Raw genomic sequence first — 16493 nt, forward strand, 5'->3', positions numbered from 1 at the left:
CAGGTGATCAGACTGATCATTCCTCTGCTGGGGCGAGGATTTTAGACCGATAACAAACTCCTGAAGTGAGGATGGACACCCTGACCTGACAACCAGCCAATCACAGCCAGTCATTAAGCGATCGCCACCTTCAACAAGCACAGCGATGCTGCTAACAGCTAACAGCTCACAGCTAACAGCTAACAGTGATGCTGCTAACAGCTAATAGCTCACAGCTAACAGCTCACAGCGATGCTGCTAACAGCTAACAGCTAACAGTGATGCTGCTAACAGCTAACAGCTCACAGCTAATAGCTCACAGCTAACAGCTAACAGCTCACAGCTAACAGCGATGTTGCTAACAGCTAACCGCTCACAGTGATGCTGCTAACAGCTAACAGCTCACAGTGATGCTGCTAACAGCTAACAGCTCACAGCTAACAGCGATGCTGCTAACAGCTAACAGCTCACAGTGATGCTGCTAACAGCTCACAGCTCACAGCTAACAGCGATGCTGCTAACAGCTCACAGCTAACAGCTCACAGTGATGCTGCTAACAGCTCACAGCTAACAGCTCACAGTGATGCTGCTAACAGCTCACAGCTAACAGCTAACAGCTCACAGCTAACAGCTCACATCTCACAGCTCACATCTCACAGCTAACAGCTAACAGCTCACAGCGATGCTGCTAACAGCTAACAGCTCACAGCGATGCTGCTAACAGCTAACAGCTTACAGCTAACAGCTCACAGCGATGCTGCTAACAGCTAACAGCTGACAGCTGACAGCTAACAGCTAACAGCTGACAGCTAACAGCTCACAGCTCACAGCTCACAGCTTACAGCTCACAGCGATGCTGCTAACAGCTAACAGCTCACAGCTAACAGCTGACAGCTAACAGCTCACAGCTCACAGCTAACAGCTCACAGCGATGCTGCTAACAGCTAACAGCTGACCAATATCTGTCGCTGCAAACAGAAAGGCCTCCAGGGAACACTCTGGCTTTAACAAGTTTCATTCAAATACAGGAAGAAAAGGTTTCCCAAAAGAAACTCAAGCTGCAGAACCCTGACCAGAACAGTCATATATGGTTATATATTCTAAAATAACCAAAAATGTGGACGACGAAGCTTTAACAGAACAATCTTCATCATCTTTCTCTTATGAGGAGCAGCGCCCTCATTACTGCTGATGAAGCCCTGATCCATCTGACCAGCTCTACCATCACTGAGGTCCAGAGATGCTGAAACTCCTCCAGCTGAGGCCGAGACTCAGCCCGACCCACAGCTGGAACACTCAGAAACACTCAGAAAGCAGCCCGACTCTGGGTAGAACTGGGCTGAAACGATTCCTTCGAGTAACTCCATTACAGAAAATCCTTTTATCCCAACAACACCTGAATGCAGCATGAGAAATCTGCCCAGCAGGGTAAATATTTCCCCCACACTGCCCCCTCTGGCTGTTCCTGAGCTCTCCTCTCATTAGGGTGTGCTGATATCTGACCTGTATGATCACATATTTATGACTTCATCGCGGTGCTCCTGGTGGAAACCTTGGCTCGCCGCCTGGCTAAACAAAGCCTGCTCACAGCACCGAGGCGTGGCTCGGGTGGCATTCGCCTGCGGCGGACACCCGTCTGCACAACAAGCAGGTGTGCATGCCTTTCCTTATACGGCAGCTCAGAGACACAAAGAGAGCAGGAAGGACTGGCGTCGCCCAGTTTGTTGTTGCTCATCTGAGGCCTGCCAGAGTTACATAAAACACTCCTGAGAGCTCTCACAACCCTCTCAGCTGCATTATTCAGGCAGAGTGCTGCTGCCATGAGTGGGTAAACTTAGAGTCACCCACGAGCCAATCAGAGCATCAAAGCAGGGAAACAGAATCAGGAGGTTTTACTGATTTTCTGTTGTTTTCATGTGGATAAAAAGGTGGAAGTGATGCTCAGGTCAGCAGAACATCAACAGAAGGCAGGACTCAGCATGAAGGAGGAGAGTCTGCTTCCCATCAACACATCTGGATGATCTCAGCTGTGTCGCTGTGATGTCATCAACACAAACGCCCCAGAGGAACCCTGATGTGGCGCCTGCACAGGAACCTGCAGAACGTTCTAAGGTGCTGTAACGAGGTATCGGTTCAGCTGAGGGTCCGTTTGTGGCTGTCAGGAACCGGCTGAGTGTGAAGCTGCAGCCCTCCTGATGACAGCAGCTGCTTTGAGCTCCAACATCAGCAGGACGCTAACGTGGGAGGTCAGAGGTCAGAGGTGACCTGGGCGGGATCTCAGAGCTCCCTCCTGAGGTCACATGACAGGCAGCAGAGGGAAACCCTCAGACAGCAGCTGCTTCAGAAAAGTCAGCAGCAACGACTTCACCACAGAGTCTGTGGATTTCTGATGTGAAACGGGGGGATAGTCCCAGCGTCTGAGTTTACGCCATCTTTCACCATCTTTCGCCATCTTTCGCCATCTTTCGCCATCTTTCACCATCTTTCACCATCTTTCACCATCTTTCGCCATCTTTCGCCATCTTTCGCCATCTTTCGCCATCTTTCGCCATCTTTCACCATCTTTCGCCATCTTTCGCCATCTTTCACCATCTTTCTCCATCTTTCACCATCTTTCGCCATCTTTCGCCATCTTTCACCATCTTTCGCCATCTTTCGCCATCTTTCGCCATCTTTCGCCATCTTTCGCCATCTTTCGCCATCTTTCGCCATCTTTCGCCATCTTTCGCCATCTTTCGCCATCTTTCACCATCTTTCTCCATCTTTCGCCATCTTTCGCCATCTTTCGCCATCTTTCGCCATCTTTCACCATCTTTCACCATCTTTCACCATCTTTCTCCATCTTTCGCCATCTTTCACCATCTTTCGCCATCTTTCGCCATCTTTCGCCATCTTTCACCATCTTTCGCCATCTTTCACCATCTTTCTCCATCTTTCACCATCTTTCACCATCTTTCACCATCTTTCGCCATCTTTCACCATCTTTCTCCATCTTTCACCATCTTTCACCATCTTTCGCCATCTTTCACCATCTTTCGCCATCTTTCACCATCTTTCGCCATCTTTCACCATCTTTCTCCATCTTTCACCATCTTTCACCATCTTTCGCCATCTTTCACCATCTTTCGCCATCTTTCACCATCTTTCACCATCTTTCACCATCTTTCACCATCTTTCACCATCTTTCGCCATCTTTCACCATCTTTCGCCATCTTTCGCCATCTTTCGCCATCTTTCGCCATCTTTCGCCATCTTTCACCATCTTTCTCCATCTTTCGCCATCTTTCGCCATCTTTCACCATCTTTCACCATCTTTCGCCATCTTTCGCCATCTTTCACCATCTTTCACCATCTTTCACCATCTTTCTCCATCTTTCGCCATCTTTCACCATCTTTCGCCATCTTTCGCCATCTTTCGCCATCTTTCACCATCTTTCGCCATCTTTCACCATCTTTCACCATCTTTCACCAGACTAACTGACAACAGCACGGGAAAAATGGCTGATATCAGATATTCTTACATTAAATACACCCTCATCACAATTTTACAGACAACTCATTCAGCTGATTTTAACAGTTTCAGTCACTTTTAATGAAAAAAATGGCCAAATACTTCCTGGTTTCAGTGTTTCTGTATTTATCAGACGCTTTTATCCAAAGAGACTTACAAATAAAGCTATGTTCACAGCGACAGGCTTTAGATTTTACACTCAGCTGTTCCTGTGGCTTATTTCAGCCAAAAATACGTCAAACATCTGATTTTACAGCATCTGTGGCTCTGAGAACCGCCGCTGAACTTCTTCTTCTTCAGTTCAAAGAAGCTTTTACAGAAAAGGACGAAAAGGCCAGAAATAAACGTGCGTTTTGTGACTTGAAAACTGGAAGCAGATCTGAGGGATTCAGAAGAAGCCTCATCAGCCAACTTAAAACCTTAGAAGTGAATCAAACAATCAGGAGATGTTCACGTTAAAAGCAGAGCTGCAGCTTTACATGACGATTTGAATAAAAGACGATTCCAATAAAAACTATTATCAGCCGATTGTCCCACATGGTTTCAGATCCAAACGCAAGTCTTTGTCTCAATAAAATGTAGAAAGTTTAAAGTCATTGAAGTTTTTATTTCCCAGAGACAGGAAGCTGCTGCATATCAGAGAAAGATAAACCTGGGAGTCGTCTGCATAATAAGCTGCGACATTTGGTCCAGACTCAGCCGAAGGGGCCCAGATACAGAATCCTGAGGAACTCCACAGAGAGAAGAGGCCTCCTGAAGTTTGGCCTGACAGAACTGTGAGATCATCTTTACCACCAAAGAAAAACCTGAATAAAACCGATCAAAACGGCTCTTTTTTCCTTTTACTTCTAATAAAATTGGACATAAAAAGGCACCTTTTGTTCCTGAGTGATTGGGAAGGAGTTTGTTTCCAGACTAAACGTGTTGCCGACCAGCTGACTGACGCAGCAGCTGATTGGACACGTCAGTCGCTGCTCAGTAGTCTGAGTTTTGTCCCTTTTCCTGCACCGTAGCCGACTTCCTGAGCTCTCAGATATGATCCGGCTGGTTTTCCAGATGTTTCTTTGACCAGATGTATAAAATCTGACCACACAAAGAGTGTTTTTGTGGTTTCTAACCTCAGACAGAGATGAAGCTCCGCCCTGTTGGAGAAACTGATGTTATTACAGGGTCGGTGTAACCGTGGTTACAGCCACTGCATTCAGCTTCTCTGAAATGAGAGAAATGACTCAAAGTCATGAACCTACATTCATTCAAACCGAGGTGGAAGGGGGCTGAGCTCACAGGACGAGGAAAGAAGCTGCTCTGAAGTAAAGATGTGAAACGAGCTCTTTTTCTTTGTGTGTGGAGGATAAACTGAGCAACCTGCCCCGGCTTCCTCAGCTTCCTCAGCTTCCTCAGCAGCTTCCTCAGCAGCTTCCTCAGTTTCCTCAGCTTCCTCTTCCTCAGAGGAAGCTACACTCTGGGTTTCAGACATAAAGTCCGTCAGCGTTGGACAGATCCTCTCCTGGTTCCTCTCCTGGTTCCTCTCCTGGTTCCTCTCCTGCTTCCTCTCCTGCTTCCTCTCCTGCTTCCTCTCCTGCTTCCTCTCCTGCTTCCTCTCCTGCTGCTTCTCCTGGTTCCTCTGCTGGTTCCTCTGCTGGTTCCTCTCCTGGTTCCTCTCCTGGTTCCTCTCCTGGTTCCTCTCCTGCTTCCTCTCCTGCTTCCTCTCCTGCTTCCTCTCCTGGTTCCTCTCCTGCTTCCTCTCCTGCTGCTTCTCCTGGTTCCTCTGCTGGTTCCTCTGCTGGTTCCTCTGCTGGTTCCTCTCCTGGTTCCTCTCCTGCTTCCTCTCCTGCTTCCTCTCCTGCTTCCTCTCCTGCTTCCTCTCCTGCTTCCTCTCCTGGTTCCTCCTCTCCTGGTGTTCCTCTCCTGGTGTTCCTCCCCTGGTTCCTCTCCTGGTTCCTCTCCTGGTTCCTCTCTTGCTGCACAGCAGCAGTACAGATGGATTTACAGCTGAAGCTGGTTTCAGGTCCCACTGGCAGCCGGCTCCATGGGGAGGAAAATCAAAGAGAAGCCCCCAAACAGCCAGAGACCGAGCTGCCGTGTGATTGGCTGAAATCTCTTCCTGTGTTCAGCCGCACAGCTCAGCTGTTATCTGACAGAGAAAACTGAGCTCCAACACCATTAAAGATGACGTTCTGCTCTTTCTTTAACAACCTGACAGTTTTCTGAGCTCTTTTTGAGATGTTTCAGACAGACTTTGGTTAAAGGTTTAAGGTTAAGTGTCGGTTTAAGCTCTGTTTTAACACCTCTTAAAGAAAGTTTCTGACAGAACTGAGGAATTATATCAGTCAGGAGCTCCCAGAGAGGTTCAACCACGAAGGCTTCAGCAGGACGTGGGTGGAGGTTAGTTTCTGTCATGCTGCTGGGGCGAGTTCAGGTGTGTTTCCATAGTTACCTGTCATCCACACCTGGACAGCTGCTGTGATTTAACACATAATGAAGCTGCTCCTCCAGTCAGACCAGAAACACTGCAGCTCTATATATAGATACAGATATTCACTGTTAAAACAGTGGGATGAAAAGTGTTTGCTGCACATTCACAGTCTTTAGCTAACTCTGCTGGAACATTAGCCTCAGATATAGTTTATCCACTGGGCTCTTATATCCTCTGAGGCTGCTGCTGGATGGAAGATGCATGCTCCTCAGTGCAGCTGACAGCAGAACATTTAGTTTCTCACCTCAGGGTAATTATGGGTTAAATAACATGAAAGAAGCACCATGTTCCTGCCACTGACGGCTGAGCCGTAGAATTAGTCTCTTAATGTTCCTCAGACTCCACTGATTTCCCGTCACAACGATCCATATCAGCGGTGGATGGAAGCAGCTCTTCCACAGATCATTAAACATCAGAGCTACACTGAGCTGTCCGACAGAGACTGCAGCTGAAACTCTCACAGACTGCTTCTCTCCTTAGTCTGGCTCAGAAGAAAAAACACGGAGGAGGAGAGTTTGGACAGAGATGGTATTTATCCGTTTAATAAGAGCCGGCCGGAGGCCAAACTGCGACCGCAGCGCCTCACAGAGCCGAAAGTGACTCAGAGGGACGGCACAAAGAGTCTAAATTACCTGCAGTGACATCCAACACCTGTGGGTCCACAGTTTCAGATGAAAACACAGCAGGACCTGTGAGGACCTGCGAGGACCTGCGAGGACCTGCGAGGACCTGCGAGGACCTGCGAGGACCTGCGAGGACCTGTGAGGGGCTGTGAGGACCTGTGAGGACCTGTGAGGACCTGCGAGGACCTGCGAGGACCTGCGAGGACCTGCGAGGGGCTGTGAGGACCTGTGAGGACCTGTGAGGACCTGTGAGGACCTGTGAGGACCTGCGAGGACCTGCGAGGACCTGCGAGGGGCTGTGAGGACCTGTGAGGACCTGTGAGGACCTGTGAGGACCTGTGAGGGGCTGTGAGGACCTGCGAGGGGCTGCGAGGGGCTGTGAGGACCTGTGAGGGGCTGTGAGGGGCTGCGAGGACCTGCGAGGACCTGCGAGGACCTGTGAGGACCTGTGAGGGGCTGTGAGGGGCTGTGAGGACCTGTGAGGACCTGTGAGGGGCTGTGAGGGGCTGCGAGGACCTGTGAGGACCTGTGAGGACCTGTGAGGACCTGTGAGGACCTGTGAGGACCTGTGAGGACCTGTGAGGACCTGTGAGGACCTGTGAGGACCTGTGAGGACCTGTGAGGACCTGCGAGGACCTGTGAGGACCTGCGAGGACCTGCGAGGACCTGTGAGGACCTGTGAGGGGCTGTGAGGACCTGTGAGGACCTGTGAGGGGCTGTGAGGACCTGTGAGGACCTGCGAGGACCTGTGAGGACCTGTGAGGGGCTGTGAGGACCTGCGAGGACCTGCGAGGACCTGCGAGGACCTGTGAGGGGTTGTGAGGACCTGCGAGGACCTGCGAGGGGCTGTGAGGACCTGTGAGGGGCTGTGAGGACCTGCGAGGACCTGCGAGGACCTGCGAGGGGCTGTGAGGACCTGTGAGGACCTGTGAGGACCTGTGAGGACCTGTGAGGGGCTGTGAGGACCTGCGAGGGGCTGCGAGGGGCTGTGAGGACCTGTGAGGGGCTGTGAGGGGCTGCGAGGACCTGCGAGGACCTGCGAGGACCTGTGAGGACCTGTGAGGGGCTGTGAGGGGCTGTGAGGACCTGTGAGGGGCTGTGAGGGGCTGCGAGGACCTGTGAGGACCTGTGAGGACCTGTGAGGACCTGTGAGGACCTGTGAGGACCTGTGAGGACCTGCGAGGACCTGTGAGGACCTGTGAGGGGCTGTGAGGACCTGTGAGGACCTGTGAGGGGCTGTGAGGACCTGTGAGGACCTGCGAGGACCTGTGAGGACCTGTGAGGGGCTGTGAGGACCTGCGAGGACCTGCGAGGACCTGCGAGGACCTGTGAGGGGTTGTGAGGACCTGCGAGGACCTGCGAGGGGCTGTGAGGACCTGTGAGGGGCTGTGAGGGGCTGTGAGGACCTGCGAGGACCTGCGAGGACCTGCGAGGACCTGTGAGGACCTATGAGGACCTGTGAGGACCTGTGAGGACCTATGAGGACCTGTGAGGACCTGTGAGGACCTGTGAGGACCTGTGAGGACCTGTGAGGGGCTGTGAGGACCTGCGAGGACCTGCGAGGACCTGCGAGGACCTGTGAGGACCTGCGAGGACCTGTGAGAGGCTGTGAGAGGCTGTGAGGACCTGTGAGGACCTGTGAGGACCTGTGAGGGGCTGTGAGGACCTGCGAGGACCTGCGAGGACCTGTGAGGACCTGCGAGGACCTGTGAGAGGCTGTGAGAGGCTGTGAGAGGCTGTGAGGGGCTGTGAGGGGCTGTGAGGACCTGTGAGGGGCTGTGAGGACCTGTGAGGACCTGCGAGGGGCTGCGAGAGGCTGCGAGAGGCTGTGAGAGGCTGTGAGGACCTGCGAGGGGCTGTGAGGACCTGCGAGGACCTGTGAGGGGCTGTGAGGACCTGTGAGGACCTGTGAGGACCTGTGAGGACCTGTGAGGGGCTGGAGGCAGAGATCTCCACAGCAGAGATCTTCCTGGTAGTAAGGATGGAGCCTGCAGAGCATCTGCCAAAAGCTGAAATATGTTCAGATTCATGTCAGACATCACGGAGCCTGCCTCCTGTGCAGCGCTCAGACATCGCTTCAGTTCGGAGATCACATCTAAAACTGTGGAGGCAGCAGTGGGAGAAAATGTTCTGTAGAACCGGCGTCATTTTCTGAATGTGAACAAGCTCCTAAAACTCCTTCCTTATGAGGCCCGAACAGTCTTACTGCAGTTCTGAGGTCCAAACTGTGAGAAATCACCGGAACCAGCCAGCAGGGCCGCCTCGGCTCACTGGTGTGAAGTTACAGCTGATAGCACAACACATGCGTCCATTATCGGACAGAAGGTGCTACAAAGGTGAGCTCAGGGCTGATGTTCGGGACAGAAACCCTCGAGTCGCTGCCCACTTCCGGGGGGCCCGCTGGTCTATGTTGGCGTGCAAGGACAAATGATTCAGTACCGAGAAAATACCAAAACAAAGCCAAGAACCCGCTGTTAGCTGCAGCCGGCGTCACCTTTTGTCCGATAATGGACCTGCGTGCAGGTAAAGTGGCGTCATCACGCAGGTGATCTCACGCGCAAGCTAACATCACGCCAAAGCGGAGCTACTCTCACAGAACGAACCGGACCCGCAGCTAACCCGGTTAGCACCAAACAACCGAACCGAGGCGCCGCTCACCTGCAGCTCGGCCCGCTCCACGTCCCACTGCGCGCGCTCCACCTCGTACCGGGCCCACTCATGGTGGAGGAAGTGCAGAATCCCCGGGATGCTGTACTGAGCCCTGGCCGCCTCTCCGCCGCAGAAGTCGCCAGGCTGCGGGGCTTTAAGGTTTCCGCCGCCGGGCGAGCCGCCGCTGCTGCTGGTGAAGAACACGCCGGGGCCCGCCTGCTCGTCCATGGCCGGACCGGGGCGGTGTGGGCTGGTTCGGTCCGGTTCTGTCACCCGCTTCGGCTAAAGATCCTCCGCAGCGAAACGCAGTCCATCTACAGTCCTCCGTGCTGGAGCGCACAACTCCTGCCTGAAGCAGCTGTCAGATGAAGAGCCGTGAAGGTACCGGAAGCAACGCAACACCGCAGCTTCCGGTGAGGACCTTCACAATAAGATGCTGTAAATAAACTGGAAAACTTGCATTTTTAATGGAATAGAAACAGAAGGTCTGACTAAATACAGAACAACCCATAAAGAATAACAAATAACCATCCAAATTATGCTGAAATGACAAGTAAAGCTACAAAATGTATTTGTCGATAAATTTATAAAGACATGTGCTTATATGTAAATATACAAAGATTAGAAATTAATATAAAAAATTAAATATATATTTGATATGTATATATGCGTTTGTTTTTTTAAATACAATAAGATATGCAATAAGAATACATAAGTACGTAGAACATACAACAAAAGACAATAAAAGCAGAGATATTGAAAAATGATCAAAATAAAAATTCATATTATGGTGTAAAAATAAAGAAAGCATTTTTGTGGACAAATAGAATCTGTTTATTTGCTTTCTAACGTTAGTTAGTTATTTCTGAGGTGTTAAAAATGTACAAAATCTTACTTATTTTCTTACTACTACCCAAAAACCAGAAAAGAGTTATAAAAAGTAAAGTAAGAGATTATTTTCCAGCACAATGATACGGACATAATTTGTCTTAAAAGCTTTAGCGTCGTCCTAACTTTAAAGTTCATGTGAAATCTAAATCTTTGTTGTTGTTTTGTTATGATTTCCACCAACTTCCTGTCCATCAGTGACGAAAATTATAACGTTAAAAGTTGCTTTCTTTGAGCATTTTCAAGCAGTTTCTGATTAGAAACAGTTTAAGAACTGCTGATGACTCATCCTGCTCTGGGGGCGTGTCCTAACTCAAAAGGTGGGTGTGGCCTAATCAGGCTGCAGTAGCTGACCAATCAGAGCAGTCTAGAGCAAACAGCAGTCCCCCAGAAAGCTTTAATTTTGAAGGAACACCCATACTGCTGTCTGTGAGGTGTTACAGCTTGACTCACCTGTGCGATGACGTCACTCCGTTAAGCCCAACCCACTACTTAAAGATCTCACAGGATTGGCTGATGGCTGAATGATTGACATGATTTTCTTTTCTTTTCTGTCCTTTAATGAAATATGTTCATTTACAATCTGAACATGTCTAATAAGACTCATTAAGGCACAAAGAAGTTTAATTATAAATATATTTTAAATACAGAAACAAAAAAAATTGTAACTGGCTTGAATTGCACTTTATAATTTAAGTGCCTTTAAGTGACATCTGTTGTGATATACATAAACTTAATTTTCAGCTAAATGAGTAAAACTAAATGATGCGTTCAATGAAACGGAACTCTGCGGTGGATTCTGAACTGAATTCATGTTGGCTGAGGGGAGGGGGGGTGCTGGGGGCCCCGAGGACCCCTGAGGGTCCTGGGAGCGGCCGGAGCTCCGCTGCGGCTCTAACCTGATTAAGTTCCGCAGATGATGCAGGCTGTGACAGCGAACATGTGCTAATCAGCTGATGCGCCACAGCCGCCTCTATTTAACTGCAGCTCGGGACGGTCCGCGTGCTGAACTCCGCGCGCCCCGCCGCTGTTACCTCCATCAAACACACATACACACACCCAGAGCATGCCTCCGTTTGACAAGACTCAGCTGCAGAGCAAACCCTTCAAACTGAGGAAGAGCTTCGGTAAATGCCCCGAACAGCACGCAGCAGAACCGGGCGGAACCTGCCGGGTGATCACTGACTTTTCTTTTCTCTGCGCAGCCACGAGGAAGCAGGAGGTGGCGGGGATCAGGTCCAAGTTCCCCAACAAAATCCCGGTAAGTGCGGCTTTAACCCGGCTCTCTGAGGCGGGTCAGTCTGTCCCGGCTTTAACCCGGCTCTCTGAGGCGGGTCAGTCTGTCCTGGCTTTAACCCGGCTCTCTGAGGCGGGTCAGTCTGTCTGTCCCGGCTTTAACCCGGCTCTCTGAGGCGGGTCAGTCTGTCTGTCCCGGCTTTAACCCGGCTCTCTGAGGCGGGTCAGTCTGTCCCGGCTTTAACCCGGCTCTCTGAGGCGGGTCAGTCTGTCTGTCCCGGCTTTAACCCGGCTCTCTGAGGCGGGTCAGTCTGTCCCGGCTTTAACCCGGCTCTCTGAGGCGGGTCAGTCTGTCCCGGCTTTAACCCGGCTCTCTGAGGCGGGTCAGTCTGTCTGTCCCGGCTTTAACCCGGCTCTCTGAGGCGGGTCAGTCTGTCTGTCCCGGCTTTAACCCGGCTCTCTGAGGCGGGTCAGTCTGTCTGTCCCGGCTTTAACCCGGCTCTCTGAGGCGGGTCAGTCTGTCTGTCCCGGCTTTAACCCGGCTCTCTGAGGCGGGTCAGTCTGTCTGTCCCGGCTTTAACCCGGCTCTCTGAGGCGGGTCAGTCTGTCTGTCCCGGCTTTAACCCGGCTCTCTGAGGCGGGTCAGTCTGTCTGTCCCGGCTTTAACCCGGCTCTCTGAGGCGGGTCAGTCTGTCCTGGCTCTAACCCGGCTCTCTGAGGCGGGTCAGTCTGTCTGTCCTGGCTTTAACCCGGCTCTCTGAGGCGGGTCAGTCAGTCTGTCCCGGCTTTAACCCGGCTCTCTGAGGCGGGTCGGTTTGTCCCGGCTTTAACCCGGCTCTCTGAGGCGGGTCAGTCTGTCTGTCCCGGCTTTAACCCGGCTCTCTGAGGCGGGTCGGTTTGTCCCGGCTTTAACCCGGCTCTCTGAGGCGGGTCAGTCTGTCCCGGCTTTAACCCGGCTCTCTGAGGCGGGTCAGTCTGTCTGTCCCGGCTTTAACCCGGCTCTCTGAGGCGGGTCAGTCTGTCTGTCCCGGCTTTAACCCGGCTCTCTGAGGCGGGTCAGTCTGTCTGTCCCGGCTTTAACCCGGCTCTCTGAGGCGGGTCAGTCAGTCTGTCCCGGCTTTAACCCGGCTCTCTGAGGCGGGTCAGTCTGTCTGTCCCGGCTTTAACCCGGCTTTAACCCGGCTCTCTGAGGCGGGTCAGTCTGTCTGTCCCGGCTTTAACCCGGCTTTAACCCGGCTCTCTGAGGCTCAGCTTCATTCATTCTTCGCAGGTCATCATCGAGCGCTACGAGCGGGAGAAGTACCTGCCTCCGCTGGACAAGACCAAGTTCCTGGTGCCGCACGAGCTCACCATGACCCAGTTCGTGACCATCATCAGGTGAGCAGCTGTCCAAGGCTCAGTCAGTGCCAGGAGTCCTGGAAACTGTGACTTTCTGTGCTATGAACGGATCTGACTGACTTCTAATTACGGTTTATCATAATCTTTCATCTTTTATCTGCTATGAAATCACAAAAAAGGCGAATATTTACAAGTTTATTCAGCACCAAACTGCTGAAATGAAATGCAGACCTGTTTATTGTGGTGTCAGGTGCAAACAAACGGTCAGTTATAAGGTGAAGCCTTGTATTTTAGTGTTTTCCAGTGAGGTCTGAGCTGGATGGGTCTAATTCCTGGGCAATGGGCAGCCAGGCCTCTCTCATTAATGTCTGAATTCTTTGCTTCTCTGCACATTTCCAACATGTTTCTGCTTGGTCAGCAGAAAGTTGGGCAACTTAATCCTGACACTTTGACTCCTGAGACCTGAAATCAATTTCTGGAGTTAAACAGTCACAGATAAAGGAATAAATCACCGTGTCTGATAGCTTTCTCAGTATTTTAGCGGAACTTTATCTGTATTTTCTTCATCACGTGGTGCTCTGTAGTGAATAATCTAAAAAAGACAAAGTTCAGACTTGATTTGAAGCCAGAGTTTTTAACTATGTGGAAACATGGTTTAAAGTCGTTGAATCAACTCTTTATAAATTACACGTGCGCTTTGTAATCTGTGCACATGGAAAATGATGAAGAATAAGTTCTCCCAAATGTTTCTGTGACTGTGGAAAGTGAAGAAAAGTCTCATCTCTGTTCTGGATTCGATCCTTTATTCTCCCACAGAATCTGAGGCAGAAACAGAGTTTTTTCTCAGTTCTCAGCAGCTTTAAAGTGAATCTCTGGTCTGAGCTCCTTTATTCTCCAACACAGCCTGAACCCTCTGAGACAAGCTTTCTGTCATTTCTTTAAGGAGTCTTCAGGAATAGTTCTCCAGGCTTCTTGAAGGACATCCCAAAGCTCTTCTTTGGATGTGGGCTGCCTTTTGTTCCGTTCTCTGTCAGATGATCCCACACTGCTTCAATAATGTTGAGGTCCGGGCTCTGGGGAGGATTCATCCCTCCATAAGACCTGTTGCCACTGATTTTCAGTCCACTTCTTGTGTCATTTGGCACAGCTCAGCCTTTTCTCCCTGTTTCCCTTCCTTAAGAACGGCTTCTTGACAGCCACCCTTCCATGGAGACCATTTCTGATGAGGCTTGGGCCAACAGTAGATGGATCAGCTGAAGGTCCAGATGCATCTCTCAGGTCCTGTCAGGTCACAGCTGGATTTTTTCCTCTTTCTTAAGGACATCACTTTCAGATCCTGTTCATCTGCTGTAGATAGTTTTTTAGGCCTGACACTTCTTCTTTTGTCCTCCACTTGTCCAGTTTCCTCAAATGTTTTAAGGACACACTGCACACCATGCTGAGATATGCCAAGTTTTCAGCTAATAGCTCTTTGGGAATCACCTTGTTGCTGCAGAAATGTAAAGCTTCAAAGTGCATTTCAACCTGAACGTTTCTTCACAGCTACTTCTCAGTGGTTTCATCTGGTTTGGTGATCAGATGGTGGCCATCGTAGAGGGAAAAATGTAGATCTTCAGCCTTGAGCACTCGTTGGTAACAACTTTTGACCAACATTTGAGTGTTGAGCCTCCTGAAGACTAATAACATTTCTCCTCTATGGTCTAAATTCATTCTAAAGGAAAAATGAATGAGTTTTTCACACTTTAGCAAAACCATAGTTCTACTTTAACAGGCTCTTCTCCCACCAATGATCCTGTAACTGACCACATTTGGTCCCAGTTAAAAATGGGATCCGTAACTCTGTTCCTAACAGCAGTCTGTAAATGACTGGAGCTGGATATCCATAGAGGGGTTGGTTATCAGTTCCTGGAGCTCCTCCTGTGGGTCTCCTGGAGCTCCTCCTGTGGGTCCCCTGGAGCTCCTCCTGTGGGTCTCCTGGAGCTCCCCTGGAGCTCCTCCTGTGGGTCCCCTGGAGCTCCTCTGGAGCTCCTCCTGTGGGTCTCCTGGAGCTCCTCCTGTGGGTCTCCTGGAGCTCCTCTGGAGCTCCTCCTGTGGGTCTCCTGGAGCTCCTCCTGTGGGTCTCCTGGAGCTCCTCCTGTGGGTCTCCTGGAGCTCCTCCTGTGGGTCTCCTGGAGCTCCTCCTGTGGGTCTCCTGGAGCTCCTCCTGTGGGTCTCCTGGAGCTCCTCCTGTGGGTCTCCTGGAGCTCCTCCTGTGGGTCTCCTGGAGCTCCTCCTGTGGGTCTCCTCTGGAGGTCCCCCTGTGGGTCTCCTCTGGAGGTCCCCCTGTGGGTCTCCTCTGGAGGTCCCCCTGTGGGTCTCCTCTGGAGGTCCCCCTGTGGGTCTCCTCTGGAGCTCCTCCTGTGGGTCTCCTCTGGAGCTCCCCCTGTGGGTCTCCTCTGGAGCTCCCCCTGTGGGTCTCCTCTGGAGGTCCCCCTGTGGGTCTCCTCTGGAGGTCCCCCTGTGGGTCTCCTCTGGAGGTCCCCCTGTGGGTCTCCTCTGGAGGTCCCCCTGTGGGTCTCCTCTGGAGGTCCCCCTGTGGGTCTCCTCTGGAGCTCCTCCTGTGGGTCTCCTCTGGAGCTCCTCTCGGTAGCCACATAAAAGCCGTCACAGGACCTGCTTGTGACTGCTTCCTACTTTTAATGTAAATGTTTTCTGGAGTTTCCTTTTTTAATACATAAACTAACATCTTGTTGGAAGTATCGGTGGAAATTAAAGCTTTTATAGAGCACATCCGAGTTTTAATGAAGCCAAACAATAACTTAATGCTGGAATCCAGGTTTCATAGACTTGGACTGGATCAGAGCAGAATCTTTCAGGCCTGATCAACATTTGTGGTTGAAGTCTGCTGGCATCCGTTTAACTTCCCTCAGAGGTGAGACTTTGGCATGTCGCTTCTTCCTGCTACCAGAAGGATGCAGTAGAGTTAAAAAGCAGGTTTAAAATGTTTCAGAGTCCGTGAGGAGCAGCTAACTGGCGGCAGCTCTGTCTCCTCTCAGGAACCGGATGGCGCTGCTCCCCAGTCAGGCCTTCTACCTGCTCATCAACAACAGCGGGCTGGCCAGCATGTCCCTCACCATGGCTCAGGTGTACAAAGACCACCAGGACGAGGACGGCTTCCTCTACATGACCTACGCCTCGCAGGAGATGTTCGGACACTGACGTCCGGCTGCATTTTATTCACTGTTCCAGGCTGCTGTTCTGAATCTGCTGTAAATACAAAATATTTTTTATGTTGTTCCACATGTTTGTTAGAATTTTAAGACGTTGATCCAGTAATAAATATCATGTTGAGTCTTAATGAGTGAGGTCTGCTGTGTCTAAACTTAACTGCTGCAGCTTTAAGCTTCAGTTGTTGACTGATGTTAATGTTCTGGAGTTAAATGCACATTTCTGTTTATCAGTCTGAATCTGGGTCAAAGTTTCTTACATGTTGAGTTTTCGAAGCTGTGGACTCGTCACCATCCTGGAGATAAAACCATTAACTCAAGTCTCCTTTTAATGAAATGAAACCACAGCTCCTGGAAGGAAAAAACATGAAGTAATAATAGAGAATTTGGAAAAACGTTGCTCTCTGGCTCCCCCTGCAGGCGCCACACAGTGCAACACCACTGCCATTAAAACAAATCTCAGCCTTGCACATGTACAGCCATGCATAACCTGTTATGTTGAAGGGCCACAAACGTTAAGACTTTAAAACGAAATGGCGTGACACTGGGCTGGAAAACAAAGTTATGAACTGGGGGGGTGTCTCAGC

At 50.7% G+C, this 16493-nt stretch overlaps 2 protein-coding genes across 3 annotated transcripts in view; one reads left to right on the forward strand and one right to left on the reverse strand.

Annotated features, from left to right (window-relative positions):
- LOC140305260 (striatin-like) overlaps positions 1-9466 on the reverse strand; it is a 38354-nt gene extending 28888 nt beyond the window's left edge. Inside the window, exon 1 of the mRNA XM_072384029.1 lies at positions 9248-9466. Within this exon, the coding sequence (XP_072240130.1) occupies positions 9248-9466 (219 nt within the window). The remainder of the gene's footprint in view (positions 1-9247) is intronic.
- Positions 9467-9538: 72 nt separating this feature from the next.
- On the forward strand, positions 9539-16037 carry map1lc3c (microtubule-associated protein 1 light chain 3 gamma). 2 transcript variants are annotated; one of them, XM_072384033.1, is made up of 4 exons: positions 9539-9619; positions 11332-11387; positions 12633-12739; positions 15736-16037. In XM_072384033.1, the coding sequence occupies exons 1-4, from the start codon at positions 9604-9606 to the stop codon at positions 15896-15898; spliced, it is 342 nt and encodes a 113-aa protein (XP_072240134.1). In that variant the 5' UTR covers positions 9539-9603; the 3' UTR covers positions 15899-16037. The 2 variants fall into 2 exon arrangements, with proteins under 2 accessions (XP_072240134.1, XP_072240133.1); XM_072384032.1 differs by lacking the exon at positions 9539-9619 and adding an exon at positions 11063-11253.
- The last annotated feature ends 456 nt before the right edge of the window (positions 16038-16493 follow it).

This window comes from Leuresthes tenuis, unplaced genomic scaffold, assembly GCF_036924035.1.
Source record: "Leuresthes tenuis unplaced genomic scaffold, fLeuTen1.0.hap1 SCAF_4, whole genome shotgun sequence".
Lineage (NCBI taxonomy): Eukaryota > Metazoa > Chordata > Actinopteri > Atheriniformes > Atherinopsidae > Leuresthes > Leuresthes tenuis.

What these genes read in the sequence shown, in the direction of transcription:
- map1lc3c (XM_072384032.1), top strand. Translation starts at nt 11,193, where the DNA reads ATGCCTCCGTTTGACAAGACTCAGCTGCAGAGCAAACCCTTCAAACTG. An exon ending in CAAACTGAGGAAGAGCTTCG is followed by an intron (nt 11,254 to 11,331) that starts GTAAATGCCCCG and finishes TTCTCTGCGCAG; the next exon opens with CCACGAGGAAGCAGGAGGTG. An exon ending in CAGTTCGTGACCATCATCAG is followed by an intron (nt 12,740 to 15,735) that starts GTGAGCAGCTGT and finishes GTCTCCTCTCAG; the next exon opens with GAACCGGATGGCGCTGCTCC.